Source organism: Pantherophis guttatus, chromosome 13 (assembly GCF_059756535.1).
Source record: "Pantherophis guttatus breed Tessera chromosome 13, ASM5975653v1, whole genome shotgun sequence".
Taxonomy (NCBI): Eukaryota; Metazoa; Chordata; class Lepidosauria; order Squamata; family Colubridae; genus Pantherophis; species Pantherophis guttatus.
This window is the reverse complement of record NC_142075.1, coordinates 25,933,426-25,959,900: the sequence shown is the minus strand read 5'-3', so window position 1 is coordinate 25,959,900 and position 26,475 is coordinate 25,933,426. Positions and strand designations below refer to the sequence as shown.

Genomic DNA, 26,475 nt, shown 5'->3' with positions numbered 1-26,475 from the left:
ATTATTATTTTCTGCTATTAAAACTAACTCTCCTCGACGGGTTGTAGTCTGATCCCCTGGAGTGGTAAAATAAAAGCCTCATCAACAGTCCTTGCCCTGTGTGAAACGGGGTGGCTTGTCTTAATGCCCGCTGGTCAAATATCCTCTTTGTGAACATCACATGCCTCAAGAAATGTCCAGAAGAGAAGACCATTACCCGCACAAGATCCTCTTCCCACGGAGCTCCCTCAACTTGCCTGGCCAATCTCAAGAGGGTCTTCCCCAACTAAGCATCTCCAGATGTGCTAGGACTACCATGCCCATGCTTGCAGAGAGTTATGGGGGCTGTACAAGAGATTGGAATCTCCAGCTCAACGCAGAAAAGGAAGGGGAACCTGGTGGGAAGTGAGATTCTTTTTATTCTGAGGCTGAAGCATCTTTTGCTGGGGCTACTAACTCTTGCAGAAAACCTCTCGACAATCCTTAAATTTGTATGAACCCCCTTTTCAAAATCTTAAACTCTGGATGACGACAAAACCTATGAGCAAAGACAATTAAAAATTTTAATCCATATTCAAATGTTCCTTTCTGGTTTTAGACACAGGCAGACAGAACAGGCACCCACCAACCCAGGTCGTCTAACTCCGGAACCCCTTTCATGTGCTAATGGCACTTAACAAACTCTCCCTCCCATCTGACTTGGCCAGACCTTCAGCGACCTCACAAGAGGAGCATCTGGGCTGATGGGTTGATTGATTCCCCCAAATGATCAATGGACAATGTTGAATTCATTTCCTCAGGCAGACGGTCTCTTCAAAAGCCTCTGCTTTTTAAATTGGGATCGAAAAGAGCCAGGCTTATCTCAAGGAAATATAGTGTAATTCCCAAATTGTAAACACCCAAGAACAAGTCTCTAGCTACAACTGCATTCTAAAGATTCTTCACAGAGAAAGGAAAATAAATTCGTGTTTTTCCCCAGGAGTGAACACACAGTGGAAAAATGTCAGAATAAAAGCACAAACATCCTCAGGATGAAAAAGCTCCCTTCCACCCATGCAAAGAACCCCCAGATTGATGGACAAAGCCTTGAGGTACCCTTAGCTATGCTTCCAGCTGCACCACAAGAAAGAATGCTAATCAGTCCTAAACCCAATGTGGCCACATTTTCCATGACACATTCATGGTGAGCACAGAAGCAAACGTGCAAATCTGTTTTAGAAGGCACATAGCAGCAAAACTCTTGTTAAGCTTGGCCATCACATCAATCTTTTAACTAAGAGGCAGGAACCATTTTAGCCAAAAATAAAAAATTGTTTGAATTTCAGACAGCATGATGATCCATGCTGGGATGTGAGATTGGCTGTGGAGCTCTTTGGGGCTGCTGATTCTCGGGGAATCAAGGGTGGAACCCACCACCCTCTTTGACTCCCACAGCTGTTGCCACCTTCTCTTGCTGACTGCCAGGTGCTACTATGCATTCAAAGTATAATGAAGGGGTGGGGCCTCTTTTGTCAGGAGGAGCTTGTCAAGCCTAATCCAAGGCAAGACTCTTGCACAGGAGAAGCTTACGTATTCCTCCCTTGAAGCCTTCAGTGTCTTCAAAAAATCTCCCCTCCCATGTGAGAGAGTGAAAACACCGTCTCAGTTGGCATCACTGTCACTTGTAGCATAGCTTGTAGGGTGAGAAAATTACAGAAGACAGGACATTGTCTGAGGACTCCAGAAACAGCTCTGGGCATGGAGGCCCAGAACAAACAGAGATTTCCTGCAACTCCAACTGGGTCAAACTTTTTATTTATTTTATTTATTTATTTATTTATTAAATTTATATCCCGCCCTTCTCCCCGAAGGGACTCAGGGCGGTGAACAGCCGAGAATTAAAATAACATACAATATAAAAGTTAAAATAATTAAAAATAAATTAAATTAAACGGCCGCCCCAATTTAAAACCCCTAGCAATACAATTAAAAAACCCCTAAAACCTATTCAGGCCAGGCTGGCTTGCTGAAATAAAAAAGTCTTCAGGGCCTTACGGAAAGTGCGGAGATCCGGAATCAGCTGTATTCCGGGAGGTAGCTCGTTCCAGAGGGTGGGTGCTCCCACAGAGAAGGCTCTTCCCCTGGGGGCCGCCGGCCGACATTGCTTGACCGACGGCACCCTGAGGAGGCCCTCTCTGTGAGAGCGTATTGGCCGGTGGGAGGTTATCGGTAGCAGCAGGCGGTCTCGTAAATACCCTGGCCCTAAGCCATGGAGCGCTTTAAAGGTGAGAACCAACACCTTGAAGCGCACCCGGAAGACCATCGGGAGCCAGTGCAGCTCGCGCAGGAGAGGTGTTATATGGGAGCGCCATGTCGCTCCCGTGATCACCCGTGCGGCCGCATTCTGGACCAGTTGGAGCCTCCGGGTGCTCCTCAAGGGGAGCCCCATGTAAAGAGCGTTAGTGTAGTCCAGGCGAGAAGTGACGAGAGCATGAGTGACTGTGCATAAGGAATCCCGACTCAGAAAGGGGCACAACTGGCGTATCAGGCGAACCTGATAAAAAGCCCCCGTGGCACGGCCGTCATATGCTCTTCTAAAGACAGTCGTGTGTCCAGGAGGACGCTCAAGTTGCGAGCCCCCTCTGTGGGGGTCAATGACTCGCCCCCAATAGCCAGCGATGGCGCCAGCTGGCTATATCGGGATGCCGGCATCCACAGCCACTCGGTCTTGGAAGGGTTGAGTCGAAGCCTGTTCTTCCCCATCCAGACCCGCACGGCCTCCAGACACTGGAGGGACATCACTTCAAGGGCATCGTTGGGTTGGTTTGGGGTGGAGATGTACAGCTGAGTGTCATCAGCGTACAGATGGCATCGCACCCCAAATCCACGGATGATCTCACCCAGCAGCTTCACATAAATGTTGAACAGGAGTGGCGAGAGGACCGACCCTTGTGGCACCCCACAAACAAGGCGCCTCGAGGTCAACCTCTGCCCCCCTGCCAACACAGACGGCGACCGGTCGGAGAGATAGGAGGAGAACCACCACTTCCTGACCTTTCCCTACAGCCAGCCTTGGCTACCTCATATGAAGTCCAGGTATCACTGAAGGAGGGCCACCTTATTGCTCATCCCAAGTTGGAAAGAAGGAAGCCATCTTGTACAAGATGAAGCTTTCCTTTGAGATTCTCCTTTGCTCCAGAAGTGGCAACTCAGCAAAGAGACAAGAGGAAAGCTCTACTTCTCTCAGACCTCCCAGCAGATTCTTCCGCTCTCTCCTGGGCATCAAGTGGCAGCTCAGACATGTAGCAGAACAGAGAACTAAAAGCAGAACTTGAGCAAGTGAGCTGCAATGGCAGGATTAGCAACACAGGAGGTTAAAGAGTGCTTTGTCCAGGAGACTTTTGTCACTCTCCAAACTCTGGGTTCCCATCAAAGATGACTTTTCCGTTTAAGGCAGCTTCCAAAACATCTTATCCTCCTAATGAAGAGATGATGATCAAGGCAAATCAGTGGGGAGACTTTATGAAGAAGTTTAACTTGGCATCCTCTCAACTGCTTGGGAAGTTCAGTCTATGTTTTCTGCGGTGAAGCAGATTAAGCTTTGTGGGCCACAAAATTCTCTCCCTGGCAATGCTTAATTTCTGGAGTATGGATTTCCGGTGACATTTCTTAATAAAAATAAGGCCACCCTTTGGTTGGGTCTGTGTTTTCCTGAGATGAAAAGGCCCGGGGCAGAGAAGGGAGGCCCACAGATTACATTATGTCACTTTCATATCCTTTAAACTCCTTTCATTTCAGATTTTTGCTGAGATTAATTCAAGGTGGAGTATTCACCAAGAGAATATACAGAGTACAACTTCTCTCCTCTTGTAGAAATTGAAGGGAAAACATCTTATTTCACATCACAAAGGAATGTTCTGTTCCAGAACCTCCATCCCACCTTGGGTGCTCAACGGCTGGTTAACACCTTCGATGACCTGCAGCCATAATCAGATCCTCCAGACTCACCTCCTGCCAAGCCTTTGAAGCCTTCCTCTTGTCTTTCATGGTTCAGCATCTCCTTGGCATAATTGGGAAGCAAACTGCTCAACCCCTAGAGACAGCCCACATTCACCTGGGCTACATGGCTGGTGGGAGAGAGTTGATTTTGGCCCTGAGCTACTGACATATTAGACTTTCTCTCAAATTTCACAGTTAGACAAGTCTTAGACTGTTCTTTTGCCTTCTGGCTAAACTGCTTCATTCAGGGAATTCACAGAAAGACTGAGGCAAACTTCCTCCACTTGGCAACTCCTCTTTCAGTCTTATAATTTTCATTTTTTTAAAAAAATGGCAGAGATTGTCCTTCCTCTTGGGAGTCCAGAACCTCAACCTCTGTCAGGGGTCCTAGAGGTGGCTTTCTTGCTATCTGGAGGTGGTTCCCTGCCACAGTCCTTAAGAGAACAATAGTGAGGGAGCTGGCAGCAGAGCCAGGGAAGTTATAGGAAGGGCGTAGGATGTGGCACAAAGGGTTCCTCAACAGAGGCCCCGCTGAGAATGGACTCGTGGCCAGCTGTGTGGGTGGAAAAGCACAGATGTCATCTTGTGGAGGAAGTGAAGCCTAGGCAAGTTGAATCTATGCAGCTTAAACTGAGCCTCAGTGGTGCAGCGGACTAAAGTGCTGTTAAGTGCTAGCACTTAGCTGCCAGCTGCCCGCAACTAGTGCAAGTTCGAATCTCCCCAGGCTCAAGGTTGACTCAGCCTTCCATCCTTTCGAGGTAGGTAAATGGAGGACCCGGATTGTGGGGGCAATAAGCCAACTTTTTATAGAACAACACCACTTGGGAGTGGGGCGAAAGCCCTAATAAGCAGGTATATACAAAAGAGGATGCAGGCTATTGCTATAATGCATTGAGTCTACGGAGAAGGGTAGCATATAAATTGGACTAATAAATAAATAATAATAAATAATAAATAAATAAACATCAGACTTGGGTGACGTGGTCTGAGAAAACAGACTTCTGCAGAAGTAGTGGGCTTTCACAGTGGCAAGGCCTGCCCACGCTGCCTGCTGGGTCATGCCACAGTGTCAGATAAACTTTCCTCTTCACCTGCCTTGTATACACACCCACCCACACACACACACACCAAGAAAATTCTGTGAGGGCAGGAGGTTGGCAGAGCCCCAGAGAGGGCAGGATCTAAAGAAGCTCCTCTGGGAAAGCAATCTTCCATGCGGCCTTTATCGCCTGCTGAAATCACATATTTCCTCTCCCAAAAACACAGGAACGTTTCAATTCCCAAGTACAGCTTTGCCCAGCCAGTCATAGGGAAGAAGACACAAGGCCACCCATAAGCATGGTTCTTGTAGTCCACTTTAATCTTTCTTCTTTCCACACTTTCCTGCAGGGCTAGGATCTTCCGCAAACCAAGAAAATCTGTGTTTATTCCTCAAAACAAAACACTGAGAAATCTGCAAAGGGCCCCCTCAGGGAATTTCAATGCCAGGAAAATGTCAGAAGGATCAAATGAAGAGTGGCGAAAATGCCAACCCAGTTTCCAAACAATAATATAGAAAGTAATATGAGTTCAAAGAACCACAACCACTGTTGAATAATCAGCATCTGGGACTTTTAGCACCATCACCAAGGAAGCTGAGCTGTTTGTTTATAAGGGGGCAGCCCAGAATTCAGGCACATAATGAGGAGCATTCAAAAATAAACAGGGGACACCAAGCAGGCAGAGTCTGAAGGGACAGGGGTGTCTATGCGAGAGCCTTCGCTTCCAGGGGCAAAGAGCTAGCTTGCATCTTCCTGCCAGAAAGGGAAGGGGGTGGCTCTGGCCCTGGATCTTCAGGGCAGTCAAGGCAGGTGGAGAGGCAGCCTTCCCGGAGCCAGTAGGGTGGGGAAAGGGCTGTTCTTCAGCGGCAGCTACTCCCCAGCTACCAGCTTGACAGGAGAACCTGAAAAATGGTGAACTGTGCCAAGGGGACTATCCGATGTCTATAATCCTCCTTCAAAAGCCCCCGTCTGAATGGCTGGGAGCCCAACTGAACACCATCTCGGCAATGGATGATGCCAATGGAGGCTTGACATAACCTTAATTGGGACTTCACCATCCCACCCTTCGGCCCCTTCAGTCGCCCTTGCCATACAGATGGTTCGGCTGCTTCTACCCAGTTAACAACCCGCATAATTAGCTTAGCTTAAGCACAACTCTGTGAGCATTTGGCTGCCTCTTTTCCTTTCCAACACCAACAATATTCCAGCGTCAGCAGCAAATATGCCCCCCTAACTGGTTCCTCCAACCCCAGACTGCACATGAATAAGTTGGGCCATATCTGGGCTACCTCATGAGGTCTACAACTGACTTACACTGACCACCCTTCTTGTTCTCTGTTGCCCCCGATAGCGGTGAAGGAAAATCTCCCCCTGAGCTGAGAGGATGATCAGGTCCTGCTCACCCAGGCCGCCGATGGTGTAGGTGGAATCCCTGGCCCTGAGCAGAATTGGTCCGCTCTCTTGCTGGCCTTCTTCCTTATAGTACAGCTTGTAGCCTTGTATGGCGGCCATGTCTGCAAGTTCTTGCTGCCACTTCACGGTAATTGTTGTGCAGTTCAGGGGTTCTAGGCGCAATTCAGGAGACTTTGGTGCTGGGAAAGAATGGATATGAAAGGTTCAATTTAAGAGCATCAGGGGAGAACTTACACCTTTATCTGACAGCAAGTCTTACAGCCTGTCAACTTCGGCCACGTTAGTGGTTTGCCGCCCTTTAATTTGATAAGGGAGTGGGAGGCAATCCTGCCAAAATTAGACATGTTTATTTATTTGCTGACATTATATGGCTGACCAACTCACCACAAAACAAATGGGTCCACCACCTCCTGGCCCCAATGCTTGTGAAGAAAGCCAGATCACCCTGGACTATCCGACAATCTTAGCAGCAGCGTCTTCGCCCTATAACTCCCCTTTTCCTGTGGCTTTATTTGCCTTTTGCTTCTTACAAACCAAGTTATTAAGGAAGAGCCACAATGTTTGGGAGCAGTTCTTCTCAGGTGGGGGGAGAGCTCTATTTAGACAGAATAGTTCTGCTACTCATTTGGAGGAAAAAGAGGGGGCACCTTTGACACTGGTGGCTTTTGGGGTGCGATGGGAAGTCCACAGAGAGGCCTCGCCCCAACCGACTTTTGTGGCAGCAGAAATGCGAACCAAGTAGATGCTGTCGGGCTTCAGCCCCCGAAGCAGGTATTCATAGGTGGTCCCTGGGAGCTCCAGTCCCTGGATGCTGCTCTCCATGCTGAGACGGAAGGAGAGGCGGAAAGCCACCACCTCCCCTCGCCGGTACTTGACTGGGATGGGCAGCCAGGATATGAGGACGTCAGAGGGGGTTCTGCTGGTCAGGCTGAGCTCGGGAGCCCTCAGCGGAACTAAGGAGGAGGAAAGATGGAAGACAGAGTCAGCCACTCCAAGGGTCTGAGGGAGGCTGCATGCTGGATTGGAAATGGAGCATTAAGGGACTGAGCAGTCAGAGAGAGAGAGAGAGAGAGAGAGAGAGAGAGGGAGGGAGGGAGGGAGGGAGGGAGGGAGAGAGAGAGAGAGAGAGAGAGAGAGAGAGAGAGGCCTTGTCAGAGGTCCTTCCCTGCTGCTGCTGCGGCTGCTTCTCCCACTCCTACTGTTCTTCATGCTTTGCTTCCAGTGTTTTGTAATCCATATGGAGGACCCTGTTCTAGAGAGACTCAGATTCTCCTCGGTCAAAGCACTGGAAGCAGCCAGGCACAGGCCAAGCCAGGCCTCTTCTGCTGAAGCAAGAGCTCCTCCTCGGGGCCCCGTGCCTGCTCCTGAAGACCCACCGTGACCCCCTTGGCCTATGGCAGCTTGGTGGTCATAAGGATGCAGACCCCTCCCTTACAGAGCCAGGAGGGGATTCCTCCTCTATGGACTAAACTGTTGCCACCTGTCATTCCGCCCCACCAACCCACCCTCTGGGTTCTAGGTCTCTCGTGGCAGTTTTTTCAGCAAGGAAGCCAGTACCGTCTTCCAGTGTATGCCGAGTGACATGGTCAGACATCTGGCTGGCCCCCAGGGGCATGTAGGCCACCACGTAAAAGGTGTAGTTGCTGGCAGGGTCCAAGTCATCAATAATATAATGGGTGGTGTCATTTCCAATCACCACTTGGTATTCTTCATTGTTTAAGCCTGGAACACAATAACAGCAGCACAAGCACATTAGGATGGAAGGCTCCCTCAGAAGCCACTAAACAGCACAAATAGGGCAGGAAATGGGTGAGATCTAGATCTAAAATGGGCTTTGATCTAAAACAGAGCCAAATATCTTTTTACTCTTAGCAGTATTCTGGGGAATTTATGTCTGTGCAAATGCTGGATGTCCAGCACAGCCTGTCAAAGGCCTCTGAAGCAGACAAAAGCTGGCAACTGCTCTGGACCCTCCTTAGCACCTAAAGCCTGTCAGCGGCCTATCCGCTGTGGAAAAGGCACACACGCACCCCCACGCACCCAGCTGAAGCAGCATCAGCTCCTCCACTTGAGGAGGAAGGCCACAGTCTGACATTCCACCAGTTGATTTTGAGACAGTTTTGAGTTAAATTGATAGCATTTTAATCAGGCAAGTTCATCAGCGCCTCACAAGCCTCCAATTAAAGGACTGTTAATTAGGCACGATTTCTGACCTGCCACATAGGGACCTGTGTGCAGTGAATGGCTGCGAGGCCTCCTGTGGTGCTGCGGCTCCTGGCTCAGACACAAGAAAGCTGCTCCCTCCATCTTCTTTCTTATTCACTAACTCTGCTGTTCCCACCCCCACAATCACCCTTCCCCCCTATCTTTCAAGAAGAAATCAACTTTCAGAGCAGGTCCTCTCAAGAGACCCTCATTTCTTTCCTTTTCTTTTTTTTTTTAAATACACAGACAGACATGTTGGAGAACTCCTGCCGAGGTGCCTCTGATCTACGCAAAACTATCTGACTTGTGAGAAATCTTCCACGCCATTTGGGAAACAGAAAGCAAGAAGCTCTCCCCACCCCTCTCCCAGCAATTAGGGCCCTAAAGAGCCCACCCTGGGGCCCAGCTCAAGGCCTCTCAAAGCCAGCCTTCTGCTCTCACAAGGGTCAAGCAGATGGGGCTCAACTGCTTGTTTCTGCTCCAGTGCTGAGATCAGTCCCCCTTCCAGGATATGCTGGAAGCCCACCATTACTCCCAAAAGAACTGTTTGCCAGCAATTCTTGCACCCCCAAATGGGCCTTTTTCCTAGAGACACACGTTAAATATAGCCATTTTCTGGAATGAATCAGTATCAGTTTTTCAGTCCATCATCCAACTAATTTATGCAATATTTATCTTTCCAAAGATCTGGTAATCTTTTTAAAAAGTATTTCATAAATGCCAAACTGTATAATATGATGAGAAGGAAGATATGGCTGCCTCTTCTAACTAGGTAGGACTTGCTGCTGAAAACCCTGAAGGTCGCTCACATACAGAAGCAGCTCCATTGTTGGTCCCCCATGGACCGGGAAGGCTCCTGGCACCATGAGCATTTCATCCCTCCCTTTCACAGCAGCCCCGCTCAACTCACCTTCCGCCTTCATATAGTGCACCGAGTAGGCAATCACTTTGTCTGAATTATAGAGTGGCCTCTCCCATGCCAAGAGAATGGCTGAGCTTGACATGGTTTCTGCATGAACATTGCAAGGTGCGCTGGGCCGGTCTTCAGAGAGAACTACTGTCAGGCGTGCCCTGGCAAGGACGGTCCCTTGGCTGTTCTCAGCCACACACTGGTAGATGGCATCGTCTTCAGGGATGATCTGGTTGATCACCAATTTACTGGAAAGATGAAGAGGGAAGGCATTAGAAGGGAGCCAAATCAGGCAGGTGAGAAGCAAAGGATGTGTCAAGCAGGCCAGTTCATCAGCAGGCCTTTAAGCCTTGCCCACAGAGCAGTGCTGGGAAGGGGGTGACAAGTGCTCCGGTTATGCTATTATTCTGCTCATCAGATTCCACTTACACGGAGGAGCAGCATTTCTCAAGCACCTCTTGAACAGAACCCTAAACTGAGGGAAGGGCCCTGCTCCACTTCTCCAAAGAGCAGGCCCAGTCCTCCTTCTGTGCTGTATGTTTGCCCCAGTGGTGGGTTTCAAATTTTTTTACTACCGGTTCTGTGGGTGTGGCTTGGTGGGCGTGGCATGGCTTGGTGGGCGTGTCAGGGGAAGGATATTATAAAATCTCCATTCCCTTCCCAATCCAGGACCCAGATTGTGGGGGCAATAAGCAGACTTTGTATAAAATATACAAAAGTATAAAGGCTATTGCTTAACGCATTGTAATCCGCCCTGAGTCTCCGGAGAAGGGCGGCATATAAATCAAATTAAATCAAATAAATCAAAATAAATCAAGCCAGGGGAAGGTTACTGCAAAATCCCCATTTCCTCCCGATCAGCTGGGACTTGGGAGGCAGAGAATAGATGGGGACGGGGCCAGTCAGAATTTTTACTAATGGTTCTCCAAACTACTCAAAATTTCTGCTACTGGTTCTCCAGAACTGATCAGAACCTGCTGAAACCCACCTCTGGTCTGCCCCTCACCTAGGCAGGACCACTCCTTGTTACCTAAGAACCAGGCAGCCTGCTTCCCTACCTGGTATAGGTCTTGATTCTGCCGTTGGAATGGATCTTCCGGCCATTCTTCAGCCAGGATATCTTGGGTGTCGGAATGCCTTCTGCCTGGCAGGCAAAACGGGCTGTGCCAGCTCGGGGCCTGGTCAAGCTCTCCGGCCACTCCACAAAAGCAGGGGGGGCTGCAAGAAACAGGAAGCAGGATCCATTTCACCTCCTCCCTTTCTAAAAACAGTCTCAACCAGTTTTTCAAACTGTACATCCCTGGGACCCAGACCCATTACTGACAGACGCTCCTCAGAAAGCCTGGCCCACCTTGGCCCAAGGCAGCCTGTGCAGCTTGTCAAAAGAGCCCTCTTTGCCACAGAGTTTGGCTTGAAAGCCCATGTCAGAACCCCTCTCCTGGCATCCCCAACCTTCAGCAGAAGAGATCCTGGAGTCCCGCCCTGCCCAGAGCTAAACCTCGCTCCTCACCTAGCACCAGCAGTGTTGCCATTGCAGTGGTGAAGTTGCGTGTGCCAGGGATTGTAGCACGGCAAACGTACACACCAGAATGTTGTACCTTCACGTCCGAGATCATGAGGTTCCCATTTCCAAGCACCCGTGTGTTGAAAACATCGATGGACTTGTGGTCTGTTTTTTTTTAAAAAAATATCTTTATTAAATATTTACAGTAAAATTAACACACAATAATGATCGGAAGGCAATATAAGAAGTGAAATATAGAAACACATAAACACAAGACTAAAACGAAACAATAAACATGACTAACCGAGAGTTAAGCTCACTCTCCAATTAATATTAACTAATATCATCCAAGCCAAACATTTCAATGCAATCAAGTTCTTTTAACTATCTACAAAACAATTGGCCTGTTTTTATCAAAATTATAAAGAATTATATAGCCTAGTAAATAACTAGTTAATCTAATTAGACGATCTTATCACCCTTCTCCTAGGTTAACCTTCTTTTGACACTTGTGGTCTGTTTTGAGAGGGACATTTCAAACACCTCCCTTGGTTTGTGGTGCTTCCTACCTCCTGTGAAGTGGAATCTCAGGCATTCATCCAAATGTCAGACCTCTGGAGAAATTCCAGCAGACCCCTAACTCCCTTGATAGCAAAGGGTCTGATCCTCTTCCCCGCTGAATAGCCTGCAACTCCCATTTCTTTTTTTTTTTTTTGAAGAAAAGTTTTATTTTAGATTAGAAATAAAAAAATAAAATAAAAAAAAATAAAAAAAATGCATCAGGATACACAAGGCTTGCATAACCAGCTTATCTTGTGACATCGAGAAGTATTTAGCAGAAGACAAGTGGTTTTTAGCTTTCTCTCCCACACGGACTGTTTTCAGCTAGCATGGATGGTGTAGGAGCTTCTGCCACAAGTCATACAGAGATGCCCATCAGGTGGGAAAAGATGGTCATGCCTACAATCTACCAGAAATGATCATTCTCTCCAATGCAATTTTTCCTTTCCAACTTTGGGAGCACTGACTGAGAACTTCAAAGGGACAATTTCCCTTTTCGCATGCCAACCTGTGGGCAGCAACAATGAATGCGTCACACTCAAAAGGCTTTCCCACTTATTCTCCCTCATGCGACCTGCAAGTGGTGGCACCTTTCATTTCCCACAGCTGGAAGCGAAAGAGCCAATGTGGACCATCTACCACTCACCAAGGCGACTCCAGGACACAATTGGTTTTGGATTCCCGATGGCCACACACTCAAAGATGACCGTTTGGTGGAGAGAAGCTGTCATATTTTGGGGGCCAGCTATAATGGACGGCTTATGGAAGAGCTTGGTATTGGTAGCTGTTGGGGGGGAAAAAAGCATACAACAGAAATGTGTTGTCCACATCCATCAAATGCGAACCGCTTCAAGCCTTAGAAATGGAATTATGGAGGGAGGCACTTTGGTGAAGACCCTTTTCTACCTGATACGTCAGGACTCTGAACATCATTGTTTGCTGGCAACAATGTTCGAAAAGCAGCAAGATTTTTTGGATACCTGGAGCAACAGTGAGTTTAGCCTCGCCACTCCTCCGCCGGCCGACAACTGTTGTAGCAACACAACGGTAACTCCCTGCATCTTTTGGCTCAACACTATAGATCTGTAGCACTCCGGATGGCAGCACAGTTATCCTGGAAGGACAGAATGGTGGTAAGAAAAAGTCCCTCTGCGCTTCTCAGGGGTCTGCCTTCCCCTCCCCACCAGGTCCCCTGCAAGCCAATTGGGCTGCTTTTGGCCAGAGCTAGAAACGGGATCCCGGGGCCCCCCCAGCCCCCCCCCCCCGGAATAGGTTGGGGGAGGCTGCAACAAGGAGCCAACTTTTTGGAAGGCAGAATCATGCTCTCAAGTTGCACACAAAGCATGGCCGTATTTTCTTAAACCCAGTACTAGCCTCAAATGTCACCCTTTCATTTTCTCAAAATCAAAACAAGAAACTTGTCTGAAGCTGGTACCTTATGAGTGGTGCCGCTTTTGCATTTCAGCATGATTGGAGAGTCAACCCACAGCCAAGACGGGTGGCAGACTCAGGCCCAAGGAGAGACCCACTTGCATCCCCCTCCCCTCCCCTCACAGGGCTATGGGACAGGCTGAAAGAGAGATACCCTATGTCCCACCCTCTGAGGTTTAGAGGTACCTAGGAGAAACTCTGAAACCTTACCTGTCCGTCTCCATTAGCAGCACTGTCCCATTCACCTCCCAGGTGATGATGGCTGGAGGGTGGGCTGGGATTTTGCAGGCAAATCTAGCCACGCCCCCTTCATGGACCTCCGTGGGGAGAGGCTGGACTTCAAAGGCAGAGAGGGCTGCAAGGAGGGGGGAGAGGAGAGGCTGAGCCCCAATGGGGAAGGGATGAGCTCCACCTTTCAGCGCATTTAAGAAAGGCCAGCAGCACAACATATCCGGTTAACTTGCAGTGATAGACTCCAGTTCCAAGGAGTCCCAGGAGGTCTTTGAGAAGGCAGCTAGGAGCCCCACTGGGAATCAGTGAGCCACTGGGGCCCCTCTGGGAAAGGCAGACTCCTTGTCCCCACCCTCCCTGCCCTACCAGGAGCCTTATCAGCACTGCAAAGCTATGCCTCAATAAACTGCAATGCTGCTGATAAGAGGGAGCCTTATCAGCAAGGTCCTCCAGGGGTCAACTGAGCAGGCAGGAGCCACTTTGCCTACCTGGAATCTCTCTGGCTTCTTTGCTGGGTAACCAACTTGTTTGACCTCACCAGCGTTCCACAATGAAGCACAAAACTATGGATGCAGTGCCAGTCAATTACAGAAAACCCCAATGCCTCCCTGGGAATTCTGGGCTCTGCTCTCTTCACAAAACAAGATAGAAGGACCCCCTTTTCCCTTCAGGAAAGGGCTGCAAGTCCCCCCCCCTCAATCCACCTCCCTTTCTGCTGTTACCACCACAGAGAAAACTGAGCGTGCATCCCATTACTCTCCTCAAGGGTCACTAAGAGAGTGCCATGAAAGAACATTTCCTATGACAGAGCAAAAGAGGAAGGGTATTTGCATTGGAACCCCGCTCCCCATCCAGCAGTGCAGAAATCCAAGGGGGCTCTGGTCCAGAAGGGCTGCCCATCTGCAGCACCACCTTGGTGCTACTGACACTCCAGAAATTGTCAGTGGAAGGTTTCTGCAGTGCCTCTACCGCTTTTCTCCCTCCCTCCCTCCCTCCCTCCCTCCCTCTCTCTCACACACAGAGCTAGAACCAGCCTTCTGAAAGGAAGGTCATTTAGAACCACCATGGGGCAGGAGGTAAGTCTAAGGGCTATGGCTCTCAAGCGGGAGTGGAGCTGGCGGGACAGCCAACGGAGACCATGTGCCAGAAGAGCATCCTGGGAAGCAAGGACTCTGCAGGGACCCTTCCCCCACCTTCTGCCCAGCCTGCACTGCTGCAACAGGATTGCCAGAAGTGTGAATGGTGGGTGTCTGGGTGCTGAGAAACACATGGATCAAAGCGTGAGGGACTGGTTTTTCAGCATTGTGTTTCCCTTGGAGAGGTGTAGAGGCATAATAAATCCGTCTTTCTGGAGAGACGGAACAAAAGCTTTTGTGGATAAAGAGGAAGGGGCATTCCAGATGCAGTAATGAGGGAGGGTCCCAGCCATCTGTCTCTCCTGCCAGGCCCTATTCATCACCTCTGCCAGGATAAATCTCAGCAGGGGCTGCTCTACACAGGTCTCACAGTCACAGGAGGGCTGACCCACAAGAAGCAGGGCGAGCTCTGGGGTGCCCCCCCCCCCAATAAAATAGAGGAAAGTAACACAGCTGTGCCTAAGGGAAACCAATGGGGGGGGGTTGAAGGTTCTTTGGCACAGTCCCCAGAGCACCCCACTCCCAGGGACTCTTGGTGTGGCACTTAGTCACTTCCTGCCTCTTGGCAAGATGGGGGGATCTTGGATAGCAGCCAGACTGTAGCTGAGACTTATGGAGCAATGATGATTTAAGTGCATGCCAGCCAACTGACTCTCTTTCCCTGCAACAGGCAGCAGCCTCATGTGCCGCCTCCTCCTCACCTTCCTTTACAGAGTTTCTTCCTCAGCAAAAGAAAGGGGCCCTTCAGGAGGCAGGATGGCTAATTGCTGTGCCAGGAGAGCTGTGTGGCAAACACAGGGGAGGGGATTTTGAGCCCCCATATCTAATGTCACCCTCTGCAGAAGCTAAAAAGCCAACCAGCCACGGAGGCTCTTGGGCCAAGCCTAAAGAGAGAGGAGCCCAAAGAGCCAGGTAGAGCTGGCCTGCTGACTGGGGGGGGGGGGGTTGGTGTCGTCCCCCACATGGCCTTGTTCCTGCACAGCAGAGTGAGCAAATCTCTCTCCCCTCCCCCCCCCCAACTTCACAGCCTTCTTCCAAATGGCCAGAATCCAACCTCACCCCAGTCAAGGGCTCATGGCCAGGGAAGGCAGAAAGGGCCTGGCCCCACAGATCACTGAACCCTATTCCCCACCAGGCTTTGAAATCTGCAGAAGCGGTCACTAGGTACAAATCGCTAGCGCAGATCAGGAAGCCTGTACCATCCTTTGGAAGGGAAGGGCAGGAAGCGTCCAGCACCCATCGAAGTAGGCATGTGGATAGGTGTTCAACGGGCAAAGAAGTGAAGCCTGGGGAAGGGGCAGGCAGGTTCAGGGGGCAGCATTTCTGCAGGGTTGGTCTACGTGCAAAAAAGCAGAGGCCAGGGAGAACTGCCCTCTTGAAACCCGAGCCATCCATCTCTTTGTAGAACTGGAGAAAAAGAGGCCCTCCCTAAATCTTATTTGATGGCAGGCCAAGCTAGGCAGGGCCCTGGTGACCCCAAGCACTCCCCTTCTCTGCCGGACCCCCCCTCTTCTGAGCAGATGAATAGCCTTCCTCAGCAATGTCTGCCTCCCCCCCCCCCAACAAAAGAATGTGAATCTGGACATTGGAGGGAAGCGAGGTCAGCTGCGCTGGCCAGAGCAGAACAAGCGGCTGCCTGGCGCTTCCAAGTGTGGCCTGGGCTTCCAGAGGTCAGACGGGAACCCTAGCAACGCTCCCCCTGGCCCACGGGAATGCTGGGCGCACTCACACCCCGATGGGCTCTGTGTGGCCAGGCAGCTTTTGTCTCTCGCAACCAGACCAACAGTTGGGGATGGGGTGGGGGAATTTTAAGCCAAGAGACCCTCCTCAAAGGACACCGTTTAAGGTGCAAGCACATTTGCTTTGCCTGTGCATGCGTTAGGGCCTAATTAAAACTGGCCTTTCCTTTGATCTACGAAGGAGCATAGGCGTTTGTGTTGATATTGCAAGGGCTGAAGAGTAAACCAAGATAAGCATTAATGGGGATGAAGAAGCAACTTCTTTGCAATGTTCTGAAGCAGCCATTGAGGAATTTCCTGACTTGCAATGGGAATCGCTCCTGTCCAGAGCACCTATTAGCCCACAGGCTAAGCAACACACAAGACCTCCATTGTTCCCTGAGCATCCAATGTGTGTGCTAAGCAACACACAAGACTACCACCCCAGCAGCGTTGTTCATTTCTGTTTTTTGCCTCCAGCAGGTTTTGAATTACAGCTTCTTGATATCCACAGACTCAAACCTCTACAAGCAAATCAGGAATATTTGGTCCTTCCTTCATTCAGGGTAACCTGTAATGTGAATTTTGGATTTATAATAAGGAACACATTTTTTTCAGTTTGGGAAACAGAAAGACAGCTCCATGCTTCTCTGGAAAACTACAAAGTTAGAGGATGCTGTGGAAATGAGGACTCCGAAGGAGGAGAGTCGTTGCTGGGGGGAGTGGGGGCTCTTCCCCCAATTGCCGTCCCAGCAGTGGATAAGGCCCTTTTCTTCTATAGACAGCGCCTAGGTTTAAAATAAAGGAGAAGCTGGAGAATATCCTGCACCAAGCCTGGAGCTAAATGGGAAGGAGCAAATCTTCAGAAAATCTTTCCCTGCCACCTGTCTGCATCACCGTCCTGGGCTGCCACTTGGGAGATGCCCGTTCCTTCTGTCACCTTCCCAGCCCAACGCCATCTTCTAGAGCCCCGGGAAGCCAAAGGCAGCGAGGCCCAGAGTGGTGCCCCAGGGCTCATTTCCTTCATGCGCCCTTAAAGGGCCCCTTGCGGCTTGCACTTGGGCCAAAAGCAAGAATACAGACACACATACAGCAGCCAGACTGTTCCCCAGCCAATGGGAGAGCGGACAAAAATGCTTCAAAGGTGGCTTTCCTACAGGAGCCTAGCGGGGCTTTTCCTGGGCCAGACCAGGAGCTTGTTAATACAGCCCACCCTCATGTAGGAGCCCAGTAGTTCCTCCCTGCCATATTTTGCCTCTTTTTTTCACAGAATATTGTTAAAGGAGATCCCTTGTCTTGTAAGGGAGCTCAATGCAGCTAGCTACTGCAAAAAAGGAAACCACCTTAAAGTGTTTTAACACATCTCAGCACAAAGTAAACACCAGCTGTCACCCAATCCAAGAATCTCTCTGCTGCGCTCCCCAAAGGGGACTATCCTGAGGTTCTGAAGCTGTCCAGGCAAAGAGCCGCTCCCTGAGTAGCAGCTGGGCCTCTAGGGCTCAACACCAGCCCTACAAATGATGCCCAAGGAAGACTTTCCACCTGGGAACAGCCCATTCCCATGCAGCAGCTAAGACTCCCCAGATGTGGGAATCTGCCACTCAGCTCCATTTGCTCTCCTGCTCCAGCAAGGCAGCCAAGGCCACTCATTGCTCCCTGACAAATGCTCTGTAGACCAAGACAACCTTCTGTGCCCAATAACAGACACAAAGAACGATAACCCAACTGCTGAGCTGGCACCTCCCACAACTGCCGGAGCTCATCTCCCATGCGGCTCCACAATGGCTCACCAGCCACCACAGCTGGATGCACACAGTGTCCTAAGCCCCGCACAGACCATGTGACAGCAGATTGTCATGGAGCAACCAAATAGTGGCGCTTCTTGCTTGGGGTAGAAAATGCCAGCAGCCTCCCAAGTGGGTAACCCTAGACGAGAGATGTGATTTCCAACAGCCTTCATAATGTTGCAAACAAATGTTAGGAAAACCAGCCAGAAGGACGGAGTCCTCAAAGGTCTTGCTGGCCATGTGTATATGTGTGGGCGAGGTGGGGGTGGAGGATGACACATGTCAAGTCTGTTGTAAATCCAATCAGGCTGGAATTTCTGCTCCCCTTAAGGCAGCTTCTTTCTGAAGAACACCAGGAACAGCCAGAACATCCTGCTTGGTCCTGATGGCTTCTGATCCACTCCTTACTTCTGCCAGCTTTGCCCCCATGGTAGCCAGACAAGCACCTTCTTTGGCAAAGTCCTGTGGACCAGCAGATCCGCCTTCTGCACCCAAGGGTCTCCCTTCAGCCCCACCTTCCTTCCAGCAACCAAGCCTGCAGCATCCGATGCCACTTGCTGGCGGTGTTTGCATCTTGACTCGGGAGCGTAATGTACAGCTCTGAAGGGGTTAATGAGGAACATTTGTTCCTCATTTTGCTTGGGTCTTAGGAGCTGCCTGCCATGGCAAGAAGCCCACTCGCAAGTGCTGAGAGGGGGGAGAGGCAGGCGCTCAAATTAGATTTGAGGATAGGATGCTACTTTCTCCTTGCCATTAAGCCCAGCATTCCCCTTTTGTGTTGGCAGCTGCTTCACCTTCTCTCCCCAACCTTTCCCGGCTGGGTGGCTGGCATCGAGGCAAAAGCTTAGCATTGGGGCTCACTGTCCAGTGGGCGCAAATGCCGCAGCCAGAAAGCCTTCGCTTCTTCCCATCCCTCTGTTGATTGCAGCGAGTGCGGCTGAGCACCCAAAACAGGCAACTTGCGTCTTCACTTAGGTGAAGGTGACTGGTTATGAGTAATCAAGCTGGATTACTGGAAGTAATCAATCCCAGTTTAAAGCTGGGCCAGCAAAGCCACCCAAGAAAAACAATGCCAAATTGAAGCCAAGGTGGCTGTTCTGGGGCTTCTGCACATGTGGGCAGGAACTGTCAACCCGACCCCTAGCTTGCCTTCAGACATGCCCCTTGATGACTGACGCCCTGGTCCTGCGGGGGACCAAAAGGCCCAGCTGTGCAGCTGAGCGGCAGGGAAATGGGGCCAGGAGGTCCTTTTGGCCATTGCAGGAAGCTAACAAACGCAGAGGAGACGGAGCCCCAGGAACTCACAGGGCAACCCGAGGAAAACCATTTTGTCTTTCAGCCTTATTCTTTTTCCACCACCCAAACTAAGCAGGATCTGTTTATGCAAACCAGAGGCCAGGGACAACACTGGGTTAGTCTTCTGCAGTTAACATGTGTGCTAGAGGAATGTTTAACTAGGCAAACGTATTTGCTGATTATCTGGGGAAGGCAAAGTGCCTGTGGGCAACCAGCCACAGAAATAGTTATTAAGGGGGGAAAGAACTGGTTTTCCTTTTCTGGACTTCAGGCTGTTGAGAAACAAAATGGTAGTTTTCCATCTTTCCATATTCCTCTCATTCTCCATGTCCTATGAAAGCTGTTGTTCAATGAGGTTAGGTTTAGGTTTAATAATTTGCATTAGAATTAAAGCTGATGCAACTTCCTTTCTGCTCTAACCTGGAAAGCTAAACCACAGCCTGAGATCATTGGGGGAGAGGGGGCAATTGGGGATGCCTTTAATTACTGGCGCTCTAGGAGGCCTTGAATAACAAACAAAGGTTTGTATCCAAAAAACCCATCTCACCTGGAGGCTAAAACAGATAAGAGAGAGAGAAAAGATGGACCCAGTCAAGAATTTTCCTTCCTTGCCCAGAGCAACGTCCTGATGCTGAAAAAGCAGGAAGAAACCAGACTGTTCGTCCTTCCTTGAACTTCAGAAGGAAGTCTTGGAGGAAAAGGAATTCTCTAGAACTGCAATTTTCCTGTGTCTTCATAGCCAAAGCCAAACCAGTCAATGGGAAATCACGCCCCTTGCTTGCCTTGTTTTATCTTGGCTTGCTCTTATTGTGTTTTTCTGATGCTGCCACAAAGCTGGTCTTGGTCACGGGCTCAGGTGGCTTCAACAGGACTCTTTCAGGGACTGCCAGGCCTGTGCCTGGGTGGTACCTCCAGGTGGGGTGGGGGTGGGGGCAATCCACTGCCACTAGTGGTGCATGAGGCCAGGAGCAAAGGAAGCAGCTCCCATGGGCCAGTCTCGGACAAAATGCTGGCCAGAGGGGCCTAGCCCTCATATTATTATTTAATTTACTTATATCCCACCTTTATTATTTTTACAAATAACTCAAGGTAGCAAACATCTCTAACATACTTTCCTCCTCCTGTTTTCCCTACAACAACCACCCTGAGAAGCGAGTTGGGCTGGGAGAGTGTAAAATGTTGTCATTTCTACACCTGTGAACAGGAATTGCAAAGCCATTTAGAAATGTAGTAAATGAATCTGCCAATTTCAATCATCTCTTCTTCTCTCTGAAAAACAGCTGTTTGTTTGAAATAATTTCAGGGGAGCCTGCAGTGTTCCATGAGCTGGATTCTCATTTAGTCCAAGTCCTGCCTGCTGAAATACCGGGGCACAGAGGGCAACTTCCCCAGCCAAGCTAAATACTGCAGATATTGGTCCCACTCAGCTCTGGTTATTTTACAGGGCATGCAGGGCCAGGGCTGGCCTCAACTTCAAAGGAGCAGCCCGGCTGCTTAATCTTCTAGCCGCTTAATCTTCTTCTTCCGATGATATTAGCATTTTACCCTCACTTGGTGCCTCACAAAGAAAATGTAGAGGAGGAACCTCCCCCCCCCCCCCCCACAATTATCCTGCTGTGTATTAGAAGCCATGCTATTTGCTTTGCCTGGTTACTATCTTATCTTTGGGGTACCCTGTAAAAGGGGAAGGTGAGGAAGAAGAAGCGGTCTAGATGTGAGACCCATCCTTTCCTGCCCCCAGGAATGCATGGAGGGCAAGCCCCCCCCCCTTGCAGAATGCCATCCACTTTGATGGGCTCTCAAGATAAGGGGGGAGTGGGGGGTGGGTTGTGGCAGAGAGGAGGCTGCATTCCTCAGGAACAATTCAGGGCAATCACTGAGGAGTTGACATGGAAATCTCTACCCTGTGAAGGAGGTCATCTGCTCTTTTAAACCTCATCCTGGCCAGTTTCTAACCTTTTAACCCAGTGAATTCTTAATTTGCACATGAATAATGGAATGGTTGCAGAAAGTGCAACAAAACTCCACTTCCAGGCTAACTTTCTGGGCTCCTTCTGTGTTGGGGCCTTAAACTCCATGGCAGATTAAAGTGTTAGATTTCCAAACGCAGCACACAGGATTGCACTCTGAAACCCAAGGCACAGGAACGTGCTGAAAGTCTGAACAAAGATCCACAGGGCGGGGGAGGGGGAGGGGGACCCCCCATGCTTCTCCAGAAGAAGGGAAGGGAAGAGCAGGGAAGGCCCCTCCTCCACCTGCTGAGAATATGGGGGTTCAGCTTAGCTACAAAGAAGAAAGTCGTTTTGTTCTTAAAGGCTGTAAAGCCATCACAGACCAGGAGAACTCTTTCCTCTCAGCATAAAATGCTGGAAATTCAACCACCCATCCCCCAAAGACCCTTGCAGCAGACAAGAGGCAGGGCAGCTTAATTCCATCTACTTAAAAAGAGTTTCAGCTTTCTCATGTTAATTGTAGGAGTTATGGACATCAGAGTTTGGACATGCAATATTTTAAGCACACAAGGAAAAGACCATTCAAAACATTCAAACACTATCAGCCTTCCCATCTGCAGGAAAAGTGCTTTTATCATCAATGCGGTGCTCCAAATTGTTGGAAATAACGAGGAGTCGCAACAATGCAACACCCCCTGCTTGATGTCTTCCAGACATACCTAGGAGAAGGATTCCCACAGCTGCAGGACATCAATGAAGTCCAAGGCAGAAGAGCTCAGGGAGCTGCCAAGCCCAGCTGGAGGATGCCAAGAAGGCTATGGGCACATGGCCAATTTGTGGAGACAGGTGAACTCTGGAGTTGGCTAACTGACAACCCAAATGTGTCTTATTGTGCACCTGCAAAAGCCCTTCCCTGAGGCCTCTGAAAAGCTGAGGCAAAAGTTGGGAGGGGGTCTCCTTTATGTTCTCGAGAGCACAGTGTGCTGCTGCTTTGCTACTCATCACTGAACACCACATACAGTCACTCCAATAAGATATTTTCTCAATTCCTGAAGGCAGAGTATAAATGTCCTTTCACCCCAGTTTCCCCAAGATGAGCACAGCCCCAGACCTCACTCCCAGCCACTTACAGGTTTAGTAGAAGTAGCTCCCAGGAAGATCCTGCTGCAGAAGAGACACCCCCTCCCCGGAAAGGCCAACTCTGTTGCCAGATCAAAGAGGGAGCTGTTGCTGCTGGCCCTTCCCTTCATCAACACCTTCCCTCTTTCCGGCCTGACACTGCAGTGCTGATGGCAGGAAGAATAGCCCCCTGCACCCCACAGCTAGACCCTGCTGCATTGCTTGAAAACAGGGATGTTGGGCGAAGGGTCCTTCCTGCAAGCATTGGCATGTCCACCCCTGCGGGCTCTTAAGGCATGAAGCAACTGGGGGAAAGGACCTGCTGGAGGGCACAAAGGGATTCCCAAGATTTGAGACACAAAGCAAAGCAGAATAGCAAACACAACCACAAAATAGTCCCTTATGACTCCTCTAGTGAAAAGCATGCAACCTTCACACCTAGTTTATCTCTTGAATTATTCTGCATCACCACTTGGAAGTAGGGAATGCCTTTAAGCTGAAAATATAATTAAAATAATGATCAGACATGCATTAAAACAAGCGTATAAAAACTGTCCTACAAGGTTGCAGGCTCAATACAGCATTTCTTGCAACAACTGACAGGCAGATTTTACCCAGAGACCTTGAAGGCATCTTTGGTCCCACCCACCTCATTCGTCTTACAGACAAGCAGAGAAAATGCAGGAAGAAATTAACCTACCACAAGATCTCATGGCCACTCTCTCGTGGAAGCACCAAGTTGATTAATCAGCAAAGTAATATCTCGAAGGACCATTCTGCTTTTTACAGCTTGTGGGAAGGGGCAGAGAAACATTTTGTGGCCAAGCAAGGTCTTCCAAGCAAGGTTTTTTTTAAGTGTTTTTTAAGTGTTTTGTCTATGGTTTTTAATTAACGGGGCCAAACTTATATATGTATATTTTAACTGTATTTTAATATTTGTATTCGATGTTTTTACTTGGCTGTTCACCGCCCTGAGTCCTCAGGGAGAAGGGCGGTATACAAATTCAAAATTAAATTAAATTAAATTAAATTAAATTCCCAAAAGTCAGTAGGGCCTCTTTTCTACCATAGGGTCAGCCAGGCAGCCTGCCTGCCAAGGAGCTCTTCTCCTCCTCAACAGCTCAGCAATGTCTCAAAGGCTCAAATGTTTTGAAAGTGCCACAGGATAGCAGTAAATCCACAAATACTAACTGACCGCAATACTTTGGAGAGTTTTTAAAATCAATTTGTGGAATAAGCCACAAGCCATGATTCAGAGATGACAACCCAGGGTTCACACAACTTATCTAGCCACAAAAAGCCAACTGTGGTAGCACACATAATCTTCCAGGTGCTTAAAAACTAAGCAACCTCCCGTGTCATCAACTGTATGGATTAGAGCACCAACCTTACTGCCTCACAGAGGGGAAGCAGCTGCTGCCTCTGCTCGAAAAGTGGGTGCAGGTGGGAGAAGGCCCAGCTGCTTTCAGAGCATGGAACACATGTGGTTCTACAAAGCACCCCAGGATAGGTCAGCCTGCCCCAACCAGAGGCCCCGCCTCTGTAATGTGCTGGAACTGGCCCTCAAAGGAAGTCACGGAAACTTACTTGCAAAGGTGAGATGCGCTTTCTGGCTGAGAACAGCGCCGTGTTTATTCAGAGCCAAGCACTGATAGCCTCCTTCATCCAGCCTTTCGCCTGGCTTGCTGCTCTCCAGCTCGCGTATGTATAAAGAGCCATTGGACAGAGAATGGATCTGTTCGTTTTCAGAAACTTTAACTCCATTTCTGAGCCACGTGATGGTGATGGGGACCTCACCACGGGCCAGGCAGTCTAAAACCACCGCTTGCTTTCTGGCAACAGTCACATCTTGAGGCTCTTTCACGAAAAACAGTTCACTAAAGCTCCTTATCCCTAAGAGAGCAAGAGAAGTAAACCACCGTGAGCAGGAAAATGCTCTTTTTGCCAGAGGCCTTTTACCCTGTTTTCAGCCAAACATCCCCAGGTGCCACACTGTGGCCAGCAGCCTTGAACCCTCTGGGGAGAAGGGCTGGGCCTTCTGCCCCCCACAAGCTTCTCCTTCTCCTTCTCCTCCACCTCCTCTGGCCGCTCTGCACCAGCCAGCTGCAGAACGGGCAGCTCCTGAAAAGCGAGCCCGGCCGAGCTGCCTTTCTGGAAGGCGAGGGTGGGGCGCGGGTTGTCCGTGGGGAGGCAGGCGAAGGGACCCGCCGGGGAGGATTTGCGGGCGGAGCGGGCCGCGGCCTCTCATCCCGTGGGCGGCTGCCGGGGCCGGGCGAGGCGGGTCAGATGCGCGCCGCCTGGCCGGGAAGGGACTCACCTGGGAGGGCGGCAAGCAGGAGGAGGGCGGCGGCGGCGGCGGCGAGGTCAGGGCTCCGGCGGGGCGCCATTTAGCAGCGAGCAACGGCGGGCTCTTCGGGCATCGCCCTTCCCGGCCGGCCAGCCGCGCGACCCCTCGCTCCACGGGCCGAAAGGCTTCCCTGGCGCGGCCGGCCTCTTGCTCCTCTCCGGCCGCGCCCGGACACAGAGCGGAGGCTGGCGCGCGGGGACAGACGGCCACACAAAAGCGGGGAGGGGCGCTGCGGGGCCGGCCGGGCCGGGCGGAGGGCGCGAGGCTCCCCGGACGCGCCGCGGTCCGGCGCTACTTTTGCGCCGCTCGCCATTGGCCGTCGGCGCGGCTGGGGTGGGGCAAACGACCCCCTGCTCGCCCCGCCCCCCGAGGCCGGAGCAGGCACCTGAGGTCAGAGGCTCCGGGCGGGAGCCGCGTCCCCGCTGTCGGCCGCGCGCATTAGCCGCCTTTCCCTGTCCGGCCGCGCACCGCTTGAAGGGCGACGGGGAGCGAGGCGCGCAAAGGCTGCTGGCGCAGCGTGGCTTGGCGGGCCCCGAAAGCTCCGCCAGCCGCCCGGTTTGCTCCTGAACCCTCGAGGGGCTTCCCCAGCCTGCGAGCGAGCGTGGGCGTGGGGGTGGCGGTGGGGGTGGGGGTGGGGAAGAGGCCGCGCCTGAGCTGAGGCCGTCCGCCGCTTCCAAACCCCCATGAATGCGCGGGGCGGGGGCCGCGGCAAAGGCGGCGAGCGGGCTCAGCCCAAAGAAGTGCAACAAGTTGCGGCGTTGTGTGGCAGCTGATCCGAGCGCTGGCTGCCCCGCAGCCGCAGGTAATTCTGGGCGAAAGGTCTCCGTTTCCTTTGGTCGCAAGAGAAGCTGAGAGCGGATGGAAGGCCCCTGCCCAGCCCCGTCCTCTCCAGTCTGGCCACACTTCAGCTTCTGCTCCCTTTGTGGTCGGCAACCTTTCGCTCTCGGCGCGGCGGTGCTTGCAAGCCCCTCTCCTCCCCTGGGTCGTTCGCAGCCTTTGCTTCTTTAAGCTGCTCCCCCAGGGTAACCGAACCTTCCGCCGAAGAGGCTGTGGAGATGCTCAATCCTCCGGGTCACGGCTATCCCAAAGGGGCTTTGCTTTTGTTTCGCTTCTCATTCGACCAGCTTCTTCCGTTCTTCTTGGGAGGAGAAGCGAAACGATTTCAAAGAAAACAACCGATCAAGTCCAGGTGCCTTTTGAAAAGCACCTTTGGATTTCCGCTGACATTGAATGTTGTCCAGTAGGGCAGGATTGGTAGATCTAGTAAGCATAAAACTCCCCGACATTCACGGAACCTGTTGTTTGGGAACCGGCGTGGTTCCGTGGGTTTCAGGCGCCCCCTTCTGGGCTGGACTGAGCGGAAAATCAAGTGGCACCGCTTGGATGTCCTCTGCCCTCTGGTGGAAAAGGGGAAGAATTGCAAAGATTCTTTGCTTTGGGAATTCCGGCATTGCCCTTGGACTGGGGAAAGGGTATTAAGCGCCTTGAATAAAAGTCTATGGAGATTCTCAATCACCCTGGTTGCCCCAAAGGGGCTTTTTAGTCCATCCTACCTACTTTTCCCCCACAGCTCAGCCTTCCGTACTTTGGGAGAACAGGAGGGGTGCCCTTGAAGGATGGCTGGAGGCTCCAAAGCAGAACCAAGGAGGAAGAGGCCAAGACAATGTTGTGATTAAGCCTCATCATTAAATAGCATAGCATTTGGGGTCCATAGTGCCTTGGAGCGCTCCAAGCGGTTTACAATGTCAGCATTATTTGCATAATGCCAACAATCTGGGTCCTCATTTTACCGACCTCGATCAACCTCAGAAGGATGGAAGGCTGAGTTAACCTTGTGCCCTGTCAGGATCAAACTCGATGCCGTGGAC

At 50.7% G+C, this 26,475-nt stretch overlaps 1 protein-coding gene across 4 annotated transcripts in view; it reads right to left on the bottom strand.

The window, feature by feature from the left end:
- Positions 1-25,898, bottom strand: part of PRTG (protogenin) — a 41,208-nt gene extending 15,310 nt beyond the window's left edge. For 3 of the 4 annotated variants that reach the window (XR_015729775.1, XM_034409289.3, XM_034409287.3), the window contains exons 1-11: positions 24,578-25,180; positions 23,848-24,153; positions 13,232-13,376; positions 12,571-12,704; positions 12,237-12,374; positions 11,036-11,194; positions 10,584-10,743; positions 9,526-9,773; positions 7,968-8,132; positions 7,058-7,363; positions 6,401-6,589 (exon numbers count right to left, since the gene is read on the bottom strand). Coding sequence is in view for 3 of the 4 variants with exons in the window: in XM_034409289.3 (XP_034265180.2) it covers positions 6,401-6,589; positions 7,058-7,363; positions 7,968-8,132; positions 9,526-9,773; positions 10,584-10,743; positions 11,036-11,194; positions 12,237-12,374; positions 12,571-12,704; positions 13,232-13,376; positions 23,848-24,153; positions 24,578-24,647 (2,020 nt within the window). In the remaining variant the exon portion in view is untranslated. Of the gene's footprint in view, positions 1-6,400; positions 6,590-7,057; positions 7,364-7,967; positions 8,133-9,525; positions 9,774-10,583; positions 10,744-11,035; positions 11,195-12,236; positions 12,375-12,570; positions 12,705-13,231; positions 13,377-23,847; positions 24,154-24,577; positions 25,181-25,639 lie in introns of those variants that run through there. The other variant, XM_087878025.1, reaches the window with a different exon arrangement.
- Between the last annotated feature and the right edge of the window lie 577 nt (positions 25,899-26,475).